The sequence below is a fragment of the Adiantum capillus-veneris genome, chromosome 22, assembly GCF_014529385.1.
Source record: "Adiantum capillus-veneris isolate H3 chromosome 22, ASM1452938v2, whole genome shotgun sequence".
NCBI lineage: Eukaryota > Viridiplantae > Streptophyta > Polypodiopsida > Polypodiales > Pteridaceae > Adiantum > Adiantum capillus-veneris.
In genome coordinates, this window is record NC_140952.1 from 82,930,594 (window position 1) to 82,949,994 (window position 19,401).

General features: G+C 40.6%; 1 protein-coding gene across 5 annotated transcripts in view; it reads right to left on the reverse strand.

Moving 5' to 3' along the window:
- The window catches only part of LOC147429685 (uncharacterized), a 180,380-nt gene extending 175,483 nt beyond the window's left edge, over window positions 1–4,897 (reverse strand). Inside the window, exon 1 of one of the 5 annotated variants that reach the window (XR_015185896.1) lies at window positions 4,192–4,897. Coding sequence is in view for 2 of the 5 variants with exons in the window: in XM_086495935.1 (XP_086352061.1) it covers window positions 4,192–4,873 (682 nt within the window). In the remaining 3 variants the exon portion in view is untranslated. Of the gene's footprint in view, window positions 1–3,501; window positions 3,702–4,151 lie in introns of those variants that run through there. The other 4 variants (XM_086495936.1, XM_086495938.1, XM_086495937.1 and 1 more) reach the window with 4 other exon arrangements.
- Between the last annotated feature and the right edge of the window lie 14,504 nt (window positions 4,898–19,401).

Sequence of the window (19,401 nt, forward strand, 5' to 3'; positions counted from 1 at the left end):
TTAGCAAACAAGCTCATTTCATTCCAGTGAAGAAAACAGTCAAGCCGGATCACTTAGCGAGACTGTTTGTGGCCCAGATCTTCAGATTACATGGCATGCCTGAGACAATTGTCTCCGACAGAGACCCCAGATTTACGAGTTTGTTTTGGAAGGAAATTTGGGAGAACATTGGCACGCGGTTGCAGTTCTTGTCATCATTCCACCCGCACACTGATGGACAATCTGAGATTGCAAATTCAATGGTTCTAGATTTATTGAAGTATTATATCTCAGATCAGAAGACTCAATGGGAAAAGTACCTACCTTTGGTGGAATTTGCCTACAATAACACGATACACTCTTCGACGGGGAAGGCGCCATTTGAGATTGTTGAAGGTGCTGCGAAGGTTCCACCCTTCCTAAGCACGAAAGATAAGATTTTTGAAGCGGATGAATATACGCGAGACTTGGATACGGCTTTTGCCAAGGTTCGCGAGACTTTGCAGAAGTCTCAAGAACGAGAGAAAAAGGTAGTGGATCGCCATTGTCGCGACTTGAAATTGAAGGAGGATAATTGGGTGCTCTTACGTTTTGAGAAGGCATGCCTGAGAAAGAAAAAGGAAAAGGAGAGGCTTTTTCCAAAGCTTAGTATGCGATACTACGGCCCTTTCTAGATCACTGAAAAGATAAATGATGTCTTCTTCCGATTGAAACTGCCAAATACTTGGAGGATTCACAATGCATTTCATGTGAGTCTCTTGCAACCTTTAAGGGTGATGTGCCTGATGATGGGGAGTCTGATGAGTAACCTGAAGTGGAAGAAAACGAGGAGATACTTGTTCCTGAACAGATTTTGGCACATAAGGATACAAAGAATAAAGGTAAAGTCCGAAGGCGGTTCTTCGTTAAGTTCAAGAACTATCCTGCATTGGATGTGAAGTGGATGGAGGAGGAGGACCTAGCAAATACTCCTCAGATTGTGAAACTTTACCTCGATGCTTTTGGTTTAGCATAGTCTACTGCAAATGGAACCCAGAATTCAGCTTGGCCGGAGATCTGGTGCAGTGGGATGCACAAGAGGGGAGTTACTCCACTTCTTTGTAAACAGATGCCTTGATTTAGATACTAGAGTCACTGATGTCTCTTTGAGCTTCAGGGATACTGAGAGCTGACAGTATTCTGCTGGATGACTTTATGAAATGGAATTCCTGATTATGATACTGATTTGTTCTTGACTTCTTGTGAGTACAGGAACTGATAGCCGAAATGACTGCAGCATTTTGGTCTGATTGATCTCGAATAGACATGGTTGCAATAGGGGTTAGTCAATCGGACATCGATGAGGTCTCGATTGGATCTAGATGCGATTGCTAGCTACATTGCCAATAAATCATGGTCTAAGATCCGAATGAATGTTGAATGTCATGTGATGTCCTGTGATGTGTGATGTGACTGTTGATTAGGTACATGTGCTAGATGTGTGTTCCTAGTACGTAGGTACTAACAGTCAGTGTCTGCTAAGACGGTTTATGGCTTCTCTCTGTTTTGCAGGCGTAATCGAGGGCGATTACAATGCTTTCAAGAGGGAGGTATGTCACAAAGTGATGACGTGGCTACTGAGAGCAAAAACCCTAATTTTTGCCAGAAACCCTAAAACCTACAAACCCTAAAATCTGCCAAAAACCCTAACCCTAACCCTAAAACCTGTCTTGACCCTAACCCTAACCCTAGCAGCAGAAAAAGCAGATTTCCGGAAAATGCGTTGGCATGCTGACGTGTCACCGTGCGAAAAAAAACAGTCTTTTCAGCCCGGCAAGCGACGCAATTGATGCTTTTTCTCTACGCTTTGGCAAGGGGAGAGAGAGAGAGAGAGAGAGAGAGAGAGAGAGAGAGAAATTACTTGCTTTATTTTTATGAAACTAGAGAGAGAGAGAGAGAGAGAGAGAAATTTTTGCTTTTATTTTTGGAAGCTTTTGGGGCTCTGCTTTTGGGCATCCCTTGTAAACAAATAAATTGGCGGTTTGGGCTCACTCTTCAAAGCATCTGGACACAGAGTCTGAGAGTGAAACCCTAACCGCTCTCTTGTACTTTGACATTGATTTAATACATAAAGAAATACCGAAAGGGGCGCCAGTCTATGGGGCCATTATCTCTAGGCACGGAACTCCGCCGGGCCAATGCAAATCTATTGTGACCTGTGAATTGTTTTGAAGTGGTTATTTGGTGCTGTGGTGATTGATTCTTGACTTGGAGTGTCCAAGTTTGTTACAGCGCCAATCTTTGGGGCCAATGCATCTGGAAGCAGGATTCCATACTAAAGAGTCATCCAGTATCTCGTCACCTGCATGAAAACTCTTTGCACTATCCTTCAATGGCATGGTCAAGCCGGTCCAATATCACAATAGAATTTTCCATGATAGGCACAATTGAGACTATAACTGCAAGCGATTCCCCGTGACAAAATCTCCAACCTCCTTAGAGAAAGATGGACCGGGCTGAAACAAGCTCCAAAATCATCCCCCTCAGCCAATTAAAACACCTCTTGCTCGCTGGTCAAAAACCACAAAGGTACCAGCCAGATCGGAGCACGAACTGCTGCTCACAAGTCCCACTCTTGCTCTCAACACACAGCCAAACCTCATCCAGCTCCTTACTGAAAGCGTGCAGCACTTCTCCAACCTCTCCCAGTTGAAAAAAATGCATATCTACGTGGGTTCTTCAAGACAAAGTCGAAGGAGAGCACCAGCAGCCCCCTCTAGATGCAAAAATGCAGATGAGAACGAAGTTTCTGCAACAATGACAATGCAGCCACAAGTTGATCTACCGCTGGCCGGAAATAGCCCAAATAGCAGCCATATCAGCCCCTCTCCGCGGTCCATCCTTCCAATTGCATGCTTTATGTCTGCAAAATGAGGCTCTTATACCATGTCAAAGTGCAGCAGAAACGTGGTCACACAGGAGCCCAAGAGTGTGAGGGGAGAGAGAGAGAGAGAGAGAGAGAGAGAGAGGGGGGGGGGCGGGGGGGGGGGGGGGGGGGTGGGGGAGCCGCACACAAACTGCCATAATGATAGCATCCCCCTGCCCTATATAGGGCTCTTGCAAGACTTCGTGACCCCACATATGCCACCTACCACCATATAAATGGCAAATATGTGATGTGTGAAGGGTCACTGCCCATAAACTCAATGTATTGAGGCTTGTGGGTTACTGTTCAGCCCTTTTTTTTGCCCTCAACAAAAGAGAGAGCAGAAACTATTTCACCTTCCGTGACATAGCTTTACACCTCATTTTGCTAGAGGAACAAAGATCTTGACAACTACTTCACTACCTGTCCTCTCAGTGTGGCCTAAAAACTCACCTGCCAAGGACAAAGTGGGCACAGCCCAGGACCTAAGCACTTGAGCAAGCCTCGCACACAAAGAATCCCTCTATGCCTGGATCTAGGTTGAAAGCTAGGAGATGAACCTCTTGAAATCCAAGAACAACATCAACCACGTCTACTATGAGTCAGATATTACGTACCATAAAAGACGCTACAATAACCCTCTTGTTGTCACAAGTTGATGGCATGGCTGTGACTCACCGCTGGTTTTAAAGAGCACAAGCTAACAAGGCATCAACACCGACCGCCAAATCTCAGTGCTGCCCACCACTTGCAGCACAATTTGCGGCAGAATTTGTGGGAGCGTACTGTAGATGATGGTAGCAGATTTTTCAGTGCTAGCTCTTCTTTTGGGTTCCTTACAATTTTAATTTATTCTTTAGGAGATGATTTTTAAGTTTCTTTTGAGCTATAAATCAATGACCAAGGGCTAGTTGTAACTTAGATCATCCCATGTATTGAATGTTGGATCACCCCATGTATTGAAGGTTGCTAAGTTGCTAATTAGCCGAGACGTCTCAATACAAGACTAGAACAAGATTTCTCACATGCCCCAATAGGTGGTTTAACCACACAAAAGTTATTCTATACATCAAAATAATGGTTTTTTGACGCAGCCAAAAATACCTTGTTTTCTTCCCATGTTAACTTTGCCTAGGCTACAGCAATTTCTACTGCTTAGAATGGCTTTCACAATCCTAACAAAAAGGAAATCCCCTGAAAATTCCAAAGTCAGCCTTTGTTTTCTCCACTCCCATTTGAACTAACATGTCTGACCAAAGAAACTTACCTCTCTTATAAGGAGCTCTTACTGTCATTGGAGCTCGTACCTTTAAGAACTTCCTCCAAAAGCTCATCCATCTTATTACACTCGATAAGTTCAAATGCCTGTGTGTGTGTGACACCTCTCATTGATTCATCGTTGTCTTGAAGGTTAAACACCTGCTTCATAATCTGAAATCTGCTGGGCGAATTTGGGTGGGAAGTGACCTCAATGGGTGTAAAGAAACCTAAGCCCCGGTGAGATCTCTGCAAAGCATGGAAAAGCCCAACAGTGACAGCCATGGAGCTGTCGCCCGTAAGACCTGTCGTATGATGCACGTATACTCCTGGTGTGTGTGCACATCTATGATGCTGCCGTTGATGATTTTGATGGTCAGGAGAGCATTGAATTCCATAGCTGCCGATCCAAGGCCTCATTGTAGAGGAGAAAACACCGTGTGTGCACGGAGCCACCTCATGAGAACTGTGGGTATGTCTTTGGTCGGTACGCTTCTCAGAGTGAGTATGTGAAGAAGGGGGACGAAGCAAGCAACCAACAACGAATTCTGCAGAGGACGCCCCATTCTGTGAGAGTCTTAACAAATGCTGGGCATTCTGCCGCCGTCGCAGAAGACGCAGCATGTTGGTAGCAGAAGCGAAGTTAGGATTTTGGAAAGCAAAGGGAAAGAAGGGGAGCAGGCGACTGCGCTTCAACAAACTGCCACCTTTCTTCTCTTTAGAGATGTACATTTTGCAAAGACACGTGTTGACGCCTCGTCATCATTTACCACTTGCTAGACATCACCCATGCATCTAAATGAGAGCCCGGTCCCACCCACTCCAACAACGCTCCCTTGTTGCCGGCATGAACAGGACACTTTAATAATTGTTTTTTTTTTTTGGTAGAGAGTAGAACTTTGAAATTACAACACACACACCCAACCCCCGTAGGTGGAGGCAACCCGACTCTTAAGGTGAGTCATCCCATCCGGGTTAGGGTGGCCAATCCATCATTTGGACTAAGGGTACAGCCCCTAAGGGCTACATGTCATACGAGCTATCAAGGGGGTTTGAACCCAAGACCTTTGACACAAGGGGCTCTTGCTCTACCAACTGAGCTAGCTCTCGTTGACACTGTAATAATTGTTAACAAGCAGCACATAATAGCAAGATTTCACCCATTGTTCTATTGTAAATAGAGCATGACCGCAAAAGCTATAAATTTAGTATGAGCTTTGTGTGAGATGAGCTTTGCAGCTTGTGTGCACTACATCTTTGTCAATGTGAACTTTATGTGACTGAGTCAAGAAAGTGTGTGACAACACAATGACAAGTGATCAAATCACAAGGCATGCTGTGAGAATACACAATGAGCAAGCTCATGTGAATTTTCAAACACAATAAATGTACATCTAGTGAACTTCCAATTGCAATGAAGTGAAACAGTGATAGCTACATTTTCACTTTCAATGGACATAATAATTGGCCAATACTAAAACCACAAATGATAAAATTCAACAAATCTCATTTTCTATGAATCAATAGATGCTCGACTAGAAAGTAGACAACCGTGATAGATTGTGTGTAGTCATGGTGGACAGCCTAGAGTCAAGCATGATTTGGTGCAATCAATCCCCGGGGAATTCACTCTATATACAAAAGGAGACACCACCTACGAGCGGACGACATTGGTAAAACCCCTATATACGACTCAAATGAGGGAATATGACCCCCCTTTCTACGCTTATATGACAATCAATGAAGAAAACTATCATACCCCTATCTTATATATTAAATGTAGATCTCACATGATCTAACTAAGTAAAACTAGTCAAAGAGTGTGTAGCATAGTGTTTGGCAATGTATTAAGGAACCACTTCTGTTGATAACTAGATGTACCCTCAATGTGTCTTAGTTTGACTTTCAAACTATGTGCTCAATGAGCCTGCACTTTGACTAATTGTCCAATTTTGACCCATCTAAATTACTCAAAAAACATGGTTATAACGTTGTGTTAGGTGCGCCGTGTATTTTCATACATACAAACTCTTTATAGTTTTCATCCCTCAACAAATGAACTATAATCAGAGAAGAAGCAATTGATACAAAATAGTGTTAGTACTTGCATGTATCTTTGTAGATATTGACTTACAAGTTCGAGGGAAAACTCTTTTGGGAGACAAGATTTTGAAACACAAATCCTTCCTCTCATTTTTTCCTTTTCTCACTCCCCCCCCCCCCAAAATATGATACCCCTCTCCCTTATTTATAAGCTTGGGAGATAAATTATTGGGGGCCTGCCCCTAGCTTATACCCTTATGTGACTTGTAAAACAAAAACCCTTCCTTGCACTTACGTTGTGCGGTAATTTTTCCATGGTAAATCCCCCGAGAAGCAATCCTCTCCAAAAGGAAGTGGCCAATAGTGTCAAGCGGTACTACTAGGGATCCTTAGTTATGGAGAGGGAATGAATATGAGAATCATAGAGTAAGTGGTGATCTCCTTTGCTTTCTAAATTCCTCGTGAAGTAGTTGAGGAGTAAGTGACAAGGCAAAGTGTAGGCATCATGTCACAACAAGCATCGCATATGCCATAATAATTTTCACAAAGTTTTTCACACCATCATCTAACCAATACCTTTTTTGAATGCATATGTGATGCAAAAGGGAAATGTTTGTAACCTTAACAAGCTCATGCACATTAATTGAATTAGCACACACAAAGCATGAAATTTATTAGATACCACAACAAAAGGGTCAAATTTGCTAAGGCCTCCCCGCCCCCCCCCCCCCCCCCCTCCCTTGGAGGGGACATTATAACTTTGGTCATGATTACATGCATCAAGAATTTTAAATATGTAGGAGCTCTTTGATAATAACTACAAACCAATACTTTACAAATTGCCTTGTTAAAAGGTGGTTTTTGTCAAAGGTGTAGCTACTATCCTAACCTCACTCTTAAAGACATCCAATTACACTAATCAAGTATCACTGCGTTGAGTGAGAGAGAAGCTTGCATGATGAAAAACATATGAATATGTGTAATGGCACCCCCTGTCTTTGGAAACTATAATGGGAACATTATAATCCATGGTTCTTCTTTGCAACAAAGCCTATGTATGATTAACTACTGTAAGAGTGAGCAACAATTACCTTGTAGAGAAAGAATAGAGTGCTCTATAAAGCCTAAGCACATCTAGATGTAGAAGGAGAGACTTGTGTAAGAGGAGGGCACCCTTACTCTACAACACAAAAAATCCTAGCAAAGTAACTCAAAAAAATCTCCCTCTTACTCACATTTAGCCATCGTGATGGATTTGATCCCATTTGTTCATGTGACAAAGAAGCACATTTCCTAGCCTATACATTTGATCCAGGTAATTTGTTAGCATGTGTCTTGTACCTCCGTTTGATCGAAGTTGTTGCACCCACACATGGACCAACACATGGAAAACAAAAATAAACATTAGTAGTGGACATGGAGCTTTCACTTGGAACAAGTGAAAGAATCATGGACAACAAAAATAAACATTAGTAATAGACATGGATCTTTCACTTAGAACGCTAAAACACTCAACTCACAAATAAGTATTTAAATCAAACAAAAAAAAAAAGATAAATTACCCTTTGAGTTACTAAATTGATGCTCCAATCTACCTCAAGTAGAGCCTTTGTTGGAATCCTGAATGAGTCTTAGAGAGCCAAATACACCTATATGGATATATCTCTCCTTCAGAAAGATTCCATATAGAATCTTAATCATCTAAGCATCATTGTATGGTTAGAAACTCACCTTTTGTCATTAAATGAGGCTATGAACTTTTGTTTCGATCCCTCATGCCTCTTGTTTAGCATTTTAGCTCTAAATCATTCTCTATAGAAATCTAAAAATAAAACTTGATCCAAAAACTTTTAGACTTGTGAATCCCTTAATTGAATAGTAATTTTCCTTCTATTGTCTTGAGCCTTTATAAATCCACAGAATATTCCATTACTTAAAGACAATATTGGGCAAGCATTTTATTTGTAATGCAATTAGAAATATAACAATTTCTTATAAAGAAACATTACTGTATGTTTCTATGGTTTGTAGAGAAATCAAGTATAGCATACTTTTTTTTCTTAGAAAGAAAAGCTTACCTTAGGGCAAATAGTTGTCTATTAGTGACTTGTATGTGTATTTTTAGTCAGCAAGTGACAACCCACTCTTTTCTTTTAGTCGAGATTTTTAAAGTCATTCTCAAGAAAATATCTTGTAGGAAAACTCGTATGTCCTTGTACCATGTAAGGGTTGCACATTGTGTTCCTATGCTATAGCATCAATAGAGCTCCATTTACTTGTTGTACCATCGGTGCAACCATAATGAATGCAACTCTTTGGTTTGTTATGGGCAATTTGCAAGATCAAGTATATCCACTTTAAGTAGTTTGTGCAAACTTGGACTACCTAAGAACATCTATTTGTGCAAATAGTCTAGCATGTTACCATAGTTGTGAGCAAACACCTAGTGCCCACACAAATACATAGCCAAGAAAAGATAATTTTTCTATGTATAAACACTCTCCTCATCTAACCTATCACACACTATCACAACATTTTGATCCTAATAAAGACTTGAAAGTAATCCTTATATTGCTCATATATTGCACTTTGTTGTCTCACACATCAACATACAAAGAGCTTAATTTGATTACACGAAAAGCATTACACCATCTTTTTGTTGTGATAACTCTCAACACTCCCATGTGGGACAAAATTTTTCCTTTGAGCCCCTTAGAGCATAGCCTATTGAAAAGTAGCACCTCACGTCCATTGAAAAGCAGCAACACACTAGACTAGAAAGTAGACAAGTTTGATAGATTGTGTGTAGTCATGGAGGAGAGTCTAGAATCAAGGATAATTTGGCATAATCAATCCTCTCCAAAAGGAAATTCCATTGAAAAGCAGCAACACACTAGACTAGAAAGTAGACAAGTTTGATAGATTGTGTGTAGTCATGGAGGAGAGTCTAGAATCAAGGATAATTTGGCATAATCAATCCTCTCCAAAAGGAAGTTCCAATAGTCTCAAGCGGTAATGCTAGGAGATTGTCAGTTATGAAGAGGGAATGTATATGAGAATCATAGAGTAAGTGGAGATCTCATTTTCTTTCACCATCCTAAAGTCTCAGACCCCAAGCCCTCGTGAAGTAGCTTTTTATTTTTTATTTTTTTGGTCATTTCTTGTGTCTTTTTTTAATGTATAGAACACTACTCTAGGCAGGGCTATGAAAAGCATGACTCATATAGCACTCCCTCTGATGGCTAGAGACATGCATGTTTCTAGCCAATGTCCCAGTAATGGTGGCCTTCAACCAAGCATATACGTGTGTCAACTATTTCCTCTATCTATGGTTGTGACCTGCAATGATAGTGCTTTAACCCACCAACCATTTACTAGAGAGTGATGTATCTTTCCATCTAAATCTCCACGTCTATATCTATCATTTGAAAACTTTTGTACCACCACAACAAAGGTCCCTCCCATTTTTACAAAAACTTACCATCATTCCTGTGGTCAAACCAGTTGTCATACCATAGCGCAAAAGAACCCCCCTTGATATCCGTCTTCGCCAGCTTCCAATTGAATTTCTTTTGCCACTTCTCTATCTGTGCACCATAGTGTTGTATACCTAATTATCTGTCTAGTTCTAGCCTTTCCAAATCAATGATGCTTTGTTCCACCTTCTCCTTTTGATCTTCGCCATGATAGTCCTTTAGAACTTGTAGGCTTGCTAACTCTACTTCTATGGCCAAAAGAGCCTCTTGTTCGTACACTAAGTGAAAAGGAGTGTATCCAAATATGTCTTGAAAGATGTCCTATAATCCCACCTTGTTGTACCTAAGTGTTTATCCCAAGCCTTTGGGTGCACATGGACTTGTTTGGTAAAAAAAATTTATAAATAAGCCCATTCACTTTTTAAAGATAGTAAGGAGTTAAAGAGTGTGTGTGCACAAATGCGTGCGTGCAGGAAGGAGAGAAGGAGAGAGAGAGAGTACACACTGTGTGGGTGGACCAAGACTTTAGTATGAGTTACCCCTTATTCTTTGTATCTGTAGACAAGAATAAGTTGTCAGTGGGTGGGCGCCCATAGCCTGGGCGTCCAGGCAAGTCACATGCACCTGTACCCCAACAATCTCCCACTTAAAGGCAAGTGTGTCGATAAGTGGGTCCTACTAGCTAAACTACTACTATGTACAAGAAAACACGTGAGAGAACCTACGCCCACTAGCTCGCTCATTCGATCTACATGCAGTCATATCAGCTCTCGTGATAGGCCAACATGTGTACCCACGCTAGAGCTTGCATGTAAATCTCGCATACTACTTTGTGTGGTCTACAAAACTCCACTATGCATCATGCTAGCGTCAGCCATCACACAACTGACAATCCTTGCTGTAAATGCCCCCATTGCAGCTGCTAGGTCGGACCTCGACACTAACAGGTCGTACATGACATGCCCGAATGCTAACAAAATCTGTGCAAACCTAGCTGTACTCGCCTCCCTTGTGCTATGTGCATACTTTGTCTGCATCATTAGGACTAGGTGTCACAAATGGATATGTTGACTCTGACTCTCGGAGGACCACCTCCACCTCCTCCATAGGGACTTGATGCATGTGTCATGATATCACCTTATTAGCCTCTAGCATGAGCATATCCAAAAACTCCATATCTGTCATCTCTACCTGTGTCTCTAGAGAGCAGAACTGCTCTACCTCTATCTGCGCAGACTCTGACAACACTTGTTGTGTCTCAGTAGAGTACTGCCGCTCTATCTGTGTCTCTACAGAGTCCACTGGCATGTCATGTACAAATAAATGCTCTAGCTTGTGAGCATGGTGGAGCTCACCTGCAAAGGAGACATGTCTTGTCCCTTGCTCAACACATTCCAGCAACAAAAAAACTGAGACTATGTCGTCTCGTACCTCAGATACATGCATAGGGTAAAGCAAGCCACTACGGGCTCCCCTAGAAATCGCTAGTGATCCGCAATGCATTTGAAAATATTGCTCCCTAAGCCGTATCTGACAACCAAAATTTGCTAACTGTCTCACTGAGATCAAGCTCTGTCTCAACTGAGGAACGTAGCACACATGTCGTAGCGTGTATGATGCATCACTAGGAAATGACAAATAAATGTCTCTTGCACCCTCTATATCAAACGCCGAACCATCGGTCAAGTGTACACAACCAAAGCTCCCAGTAGAGAAGGTGCTAACCAGTCACGTGCGGTGCGATGTGGAAAACTGCATCCCCATCTAGCAACCAACGTGGAGAAGTGTAACCACTCAAAGACATGTAATCAGGAGGAACACTAGAGATAAACGTGACATCAAACATCACTGGCATATGAAGCCGCTACTCTAGCATATGTCAAAACCTCATCTACAGCACGCATACATCTCCACTGTTGTCTCATACGTGTAAAACAACAGTGCCTAATGTGCCATGTGTGACCCTCGGGGAGTTCACTATGTAAAAATTGTATATAGCACGTGCAAACAAGAGGTATTCAAATAATCCCTTACGTGTATATTTTCAAGTATTATATGTATCCCTTATGTATGCATTTTTGTTAAAAGAAACTAACCCTTATGTATGAAAATTTCACTTTCTCAATTAAAAAACCCTTTATGTAAGTACATTTTTTTGTAAATGTACCTAAACATAAATTCCTTACTTTGTTCGCACATGCTATCTTACATATTTCCTAGTGGATGCCGCGAGGTGTGACCACAATGCCAACAACGCCTGTATCGGCAAGAACGAGACCACCATCTCTCATAAATCGTCATTGTTGACTCCTTGTCACACAAGAGGTCAAATCAGTGAAGAAATCACATGTGTGTCAAAGTGGGAGATCACTAAATCACCATGTTAATCAAGCATGAAAAACTGCATCTATTGGATGCTCGCATATGCAAAACCGTAGCTCAATCAAACTCTTGAGCGTACAACAAGTGTCAAGTGACAATGCAGATTCAATCTGGGATTAACAACTCTCAATCGAGCATAAAGTGCATAAGCATATACGCAAACAATGAGCAGACGCCGTGCTCAAAACGCATCCCAAAGATATTGTTGTGAAGCTACACCTATAAGCACGTCAAACCTATATACAATGACTACCTGTAAAATTGTATGCAGGAGGCACACAATCGGAATTGTCATTGATGTAAGACTTTGCATACGAGTATTCTATATGTAGCCATGTTAGCAGCAAGCTAACACGGACATCATTTTTTGGAGTTCTCTTTGTAAAACATTTATTATTTTGATAAATCGAGAATACTGTAACTCTTATTTTTTTGATAAACTCTGTAATTAATGAGCCGGGGCTACAAGCTTCCAGATTGTATCAGCCAATCATTACCCAGCTTTGGTAGAACTTCTCTCCTTATCGCGCTTCCTACTCCCTCTCCGGTTGTCACATTGCCATTGCGTTTGTTGCATTGCAACCTAGGTAAGAGCTATACGCATTGACGTAAGCAGTTCACAGTATTTCGTAGCTTTTGGCGTCGCCAACACGCGGTCTAATTTCATCATAACTAGGAATTTACACTTTTAAATGAAAAACTAAGCATAGGCAGGGTATTAGGGCATCATTGCTAAGCATTTAACTGCATTCTGGGTCGAAAACGACTAGATAAAAAATCTACTGCTGTTAATAATCGCGATTTTGGAACTTGACCTAAAGTGGGGTTTGAGACCATAAGCATGTGTGCTTAGGTCTTATAAACTTGTCCTAGAAGTTTCGTTACGTTTGGATGTCATTTGATGCTGTAACGGATGTGATTTGTTTGCCGATGAGCGATTGGCTTTTGGTGATTTCAGTCACTTGAGTGTAGCTTGAGTTAGATGCGAGTTGTTAGTTGTTTTCTGAGAGATTGACAACCTCTTGTAGCCTCTATGCACTAGCCGAGTCAGCTTCGTCCCATGGTTTGACAAATTAATCGTGGTTCTCACTAATACTGCAATAAGATAGGATGTGATGTTAGACATGCATCCCACATTTGGCACCGTTGCCGGGGATCGAAGAGACCTAAACTAGGAAAAAACACAAGCGTCTTGTGTAGTTGTCCTTTAACTTCCTCTAGATTCGCCTAGAGTTCAAAACTTTCTTTTAGAAACCGCATAGCTTAAGATTGTTGTATTTTGTTGTGTAGATGTAGCTTGGAAGTAATCGTACTTGCTAAGTGCATTTAAGATTGTAGGATTGTAAAAAAAGATTAGGATTTTGAGAATGATTGGTAGACGAGACAAGTCTTAAGATCAAACTTCTGAAAAACATAAAAAAACACAAGAAAACGAGTGTTTGTGGACACTTTCCACAACCCTATTGCATGAGAATCTAGGAGTAGGGTAAATAGGATCCGAGGTGGATTTCAAAACATTGCTCTCTCTGAAAGAATCAAGTGTGAGTTGTTATAGGGTTGTGAACACTTTCCACAGCCCTATTGCATGAGAATCTAGGAGTAGGGTAAGTAGGATCCAAGTTGGATTTCAAAACATTGCTCTCTCTAAAAGAATCAAGTGTGAGTTGTTATTGGAAGTTGCGTAATTTCAGATCTACGGCTAGAAATAGCTCGAAAAGACTCGAATCCACTCAATCGGACTGGGGAGTAAGCCTAAGAGTTGTCTGAACTAGTTGGTAAGCTCAAAGATACTTCGAGGTAAATATTTCAAGAGTTGGCCAAAACTCAGATCGTTTACTTTTTCTTGATATTTTATGCCAAATTAAGTTTTGACCTGATTCATACGCTTAAAATAGCTCATATAAGGACTGTCTTTGAAAAAATTGCAAAAAAGTGTTCATTTCAAGCCTGAAGTTAATAATCACGATTATTAACTTTCTGCTCTAAATTGACCAAGGTTCATACCATTAACTCATTGCATGTGTACAAACAACTTTTGTAAAGGCCCAAGAGATTTGGATCACTAAACTGACAAAAAACTAGGTAAAAACTAAAGTTTGTACTGACTTTTTGAATCTTGAATATAAATTGGGGGAAAATTTATCCAAACTTATTGAAATTTGATTCATAGGCTTATGTTGATGTGATAAACATGTGTGTATGCTCAGTTGACCAAAAATTTGCAAAAATTTGTCAAATGTAAATAATCGTGATTATTTACATCTGCCCCATTTTTCAACTTTTTTGACCAAGTCAGTATACCACTAGTTTTAACATGTTGTAATAAGCCCACAAACCAAATTTGGTAAGATTTGGATCACTCGATTGAAAATTGTGACTAAAATTGCAAAGTTAGTCTACGGACAGATAATTAATGACCATTTGACCAAAAATTATCCAAACTTGATGAAACTTGGCATTTACCTTAACTTAAGGTGCTTAACAGATCTATGTCAAAGTTGGGACAAAAGTTACAAAATTATAGCTGGAGTAAATAATCGTGATTATTTACATCTGCTTCAAAACTTGAGAAAATTGCAAGTTTGAGTATACCACAAGGTCAAGCATATCAAGTAGACCTCACAAATCCATTTTTGTGAAATTTGGATCCCAAAAGTGAGACTTAAGCTAGATTCTTGAAATCAAAGTCTGCGGACACAAAACAGTTGATAAACTTGATCAGATTTTGTCCAAACTTGCTGAAACTTGTCCAGGGACTTTAACAAGTTGTATACTTGCTAAACCAATCCAAAAGGTGCAAAAAACTGACAAAAGTAAATAATCACAATTATTTACTTCTGTTATCCAGAGACATCAATTTTGTCTTTTGAACTTAGATAGTGTTAAACCAACATAATATAAAGCCATAGGGCAATTTTGGGTTCAATCGATTCAAAATTGATACATGTATACTCAGTTTACAGGTTGCAGATTGACTCCCATAGCTCGATTTGAAGTGATACACAAAGACCAATCACGAGAGTTAGCAAAAACTCCACTGTCTTTATAGAGGAATAGCTAACTTGATCAAATTTGTACAGGAATCAGGTTGCAAGCGAGGAATCAGTGGCTTGACAGAAAGTCGCAATCGAATCAAGTGGAAATTGATGACAAGTCAATCCAAAGGTGAGTACTCTATCCAGGGCTTCATAAGTCTATATGAACCTTAGATCTGGTCGTGTACTAGGAAAGCAGGGCATACTCGGAGAAACCTCCAGTAGAGTATCTACCGAAGAAAGTGTAAATCAAGGCAATTCCTTGCACACAATTCTTGAAGAAGTTTCAAACACTTTTTTAGATTCAACATCCGAAATGTCTTCTTACTTGAATCACTCGAAAACCGGAACGACAGTGCGCTATACGCATATACTATTTTTTTACAAGACTAACCGTCATGGAGCCCAGTTTTACTTGGACCCTAACGAGGAGTATGCTATTCACATTGATGACCATGGTATTGAGTTCGAAGAAGAAGTTAAGGCAAACAAACAAGGAAAAATGTACATGGATCGAAACGGAACTCAGTATTTACAAGCCAAAAACCCTGACGTGATAGACAAATGGGGGTTAGAAGTAAACACCATAAATCCCAGATATGTCAGCAAAAGAAGGACCACCAACTTTAGAATTCAAGGGATACGATCAAGTAGACTTGAAGCCTTTGAAACGGCTTAGTACGGATAATCCTAGGATCGGGGTCTATTGTTGGGAAGATAGAAACATAAAAGATCTTTTGTGGACTTCGCATGCCAAGCCAGGACAACTAAAAGCTATGAAGATCATCTATATCTTCAAGATCAAAGATAAGGGATCAGCGGACCTACCAACTTACCTGTCTAGGGATTGTTATAGCAACAACTTTGTTATGATGACTCCTGAGGAGGTAGAACAAACCAAATACCAAGGGTATTCCATACGGGATTGGATATTGGGACAAGGACCAGAAACAATTCCAAGAGATGAACACCGTGAGAGATCATCTAAGAGTAATGTAAAGAAATCAGAAACCACCTCATCACATAGAAAACCGGGTGACACTCAGTCCAGGGATACATGAGTCACTATTTTCAATTGACTGGTTTGAAGGACTCGAAACAGGACCAATTGCCAGAAGATCGAGAGTTGAACCAAGCAGACGCGTCAGACCATCTAATTTTCAGAAATGGGTCAAAAAATACAGTGGATTAGGGGATCCATACGACCACTTAGCAAGCTTTAAACAAGTGCTAAGAGCAGAGCGTATATTTTATTTCCATACTCAATTCGAGGGGTTTGGAATGACATTAGAAGGAAAAGCATTAGCATGGTTCCAAAACATTCCACCAAGGTCAATCATGGACTTGAACACATTAGCTCAAGGATTTGTAGTTACTTGTTCCAAAACGGGGATCCAACATAATATGGTAGCTCAAATCTACAGCTTTAAACAGAAACATGGTGAGTTTGTTAGGGATTGTGTAGCTCAAATGAAACAATACGTTGCCAGATGCCCATAGCTGGAGATACCTGCAGAAGAACGACTTGTATCTTTGTTTCTGGAGGGAGTGCTAAACAAAAAACTTCATGATATACTCTATATTAAGAAGCATACAACCCTAGAAGTGTGTGTGTCGGATGCTATTGACTTAGGAGACAATTGCGAGATTTTCAACGAAGAAGATGTCTCTTAGGATAACCAAAGCGAGAAAACAACATCCACTAAACGAGCACAAGTGGGAACGGCTGCTGCAGCACCACTCTCATCCATAGAAGATATGCTAAAAAGGATGAACGAAATGATGAACAACATGCAAAAAGCACCTATGAGGGGACCAGAACAAGGGATACCTCCGTAGGAACAACCAATTAGGCCACAAAAATGGTGTGCAATCGAGGGTAAATGGACCAGCCATGAGACCCATGAGTGCTACTTCAGACCAAAGCATGATGGGAATGTTCAGTACGTGCCCATGCGGCCATAAGGACAACCCATGTACAGATATCAGCCTAATATGTCCCAAGCTCAAAGACCACCAATGGGTATGGAAAGACCTCAACCTGTGTTGGGACAACAAACTCCGTATCCAGGACATAATGCAGTGCCTGTAAAGTACATGCACTCTGAAGGAGTCATAGATGAACAAGCATTAGTGCCTGTTACACCCTATGCAGAGACTAGTCCATCTACAATAATGGTAGAAGGAGATTGGTATAATCCACATCCACCACCAATGGAAGAAACAGTGACTTATGCTCCACCAGAGCTCGCACCAATGTATTATGTAGCTAATCAAGGTGTCAGATCTCCCATGGTAAGACCCATGATGAAGCCAAGAACAGGAAACTGTCATAACTGTGGTGCTGATGACATTGGAAAAATGAATGTCCAGAGCCTGACAAAAACCTCAAACCAATTGAAGCCTATTGCATACAATGTTGCAAAAAGAGAGGACACTTTCCGGAAGATTGTCCAAAAAATCCATTGAACAAGTATAAAACGGTAGTAAACGTAGTTCAAGTGATACCTAGTAGCTCATCAGAGAGTGAACCGATTGTTCCAATCAAGGTAATCGCTAGAGCTCAGGCCAAGAAAAAGAAACACAAGTGATTCGAAAAATACGAAAGTTTCTTCTCAAAGAATCAAAAGGAGCAGAAGAAAAAGATATGAGATGAGAAAGCAGAAACAATGGGTTGAAATCGAGGAGAAAGCAAAGAAGCTATTGAAAGAAACTGGAAGCGAGTTTAAAGAAACAACCGTGAAATCTGGAGGATCCATTCTGGTTGATAAAATTTTTGAGCCTATTAATGCCGCCTTGGAAGCCTACCAAGCAGGACAAAACATGAAAAACAAATGGAAAAACTATCCTTCTTCAGACATGGAAGCAGCTAAGCTGGAAGCTTATCAAAACTTGGTAAGAATCACGTAAGAAATGCTGGAAAAACAAAAACCCAAGCTTGAAAGTATTGCAAAACCTGAAGAGCTTGTGGTAAAAGAAACGAAAGAAAAATTTGATGTGGTGGCAGAACCCCACCTTGACACAAACGATTATAGTGCCTAACAGCGAAGATGCCTTAGACGGAATTCCATTCATAGAGGAAGACTGGCCAGGACACTTATGGGAAAAAGTAAGAGAGATCAATGATGGGAGCCTAACTCTAAAGTCAGCTTCTATAGAGGAAGTCTGGTTGGATAACCTACCTTCTGGTATGAACATGTATGTACAATCCTTGTACGAGGATTGCAGATCGAAAGCTTCAGGAATGTCGAAACCATTGATCTTAAAAACATTACCTTCTTACTTGGGAGATAACGAAGATGAATCCATCACGTGAGACCAATCAAGTAAAAAGAGCTGAACAGACCCTAGAAGTAGACAACATTCATTCAATCATGTCTACACCCATCCAATGCACTCTTACCTTGGGAGAACTGTTAAAACTCAGACCATACTTGTGGAATGATTTACAGAAAACCCTAGAGAAGGTGGGGATTACGGGGTTAATCTCAAAAAATTTGGGAAATTTGAAAAATGAAATGGAAAACAAAGAAATTCGACCAGTTCCCATGAACAAAGTCGCAGAATATTATGAAGGGGAAGAAGGAAACACCACCCTCCCAGTGAAATATAATGATATTGAAACCATGACGATACTAGATAGTGGAGCTGGCATAGCCATAGGCACTAAAGCAATATGGGAATCCTGGGGACAGCCAGCCATTAGACAAACTCGAATGAAATTGTAGTTGGCTGACGGACACATTGAGAGACCATTAGGGCTGCTTGAAAAGGTGATAGTCAATTCCTATGGAATTGAATATCAACACACTTTTGCCATAGTAGACTTTGGAAAAAAACTCAACTATGAAATCATATTGGGAAGACCTTTCATTCGACAGGTATAGCTTATCCAAGATTGGGGAAACAACTATTTGTACTTGAAGCAAGTGGGATCTATAACAAGAGTAAATCTAACAGATCATACTTATAGAGATGTCCTGAAAACACCAATCCAAGAGTTTGATTCAGTCTCTTCGGCCGAAACTAAACTCCCATGCTGGTTAAACAAAGATACTTATATTTGGATTAGTAGAGCTTCAGAAAACGGAAGCTTAAGACGAGAAGAATGTATCCTAGAAAGGGACTACACAGATGAAGCCTATGTACCTAAACCCTTTCCAGAGCATTTATTTGAGCCATTCAAGTGGATTCAAAGTTTAGGGACAATGGATGTATGTGTGAATACGTCTATGCCTACTCAATTTTGCAATGAGGATGACTACGACATAATTCCCATCCAAATGATTTCAGTCCTCAACATTGAAGATGAAGATGAGGAACC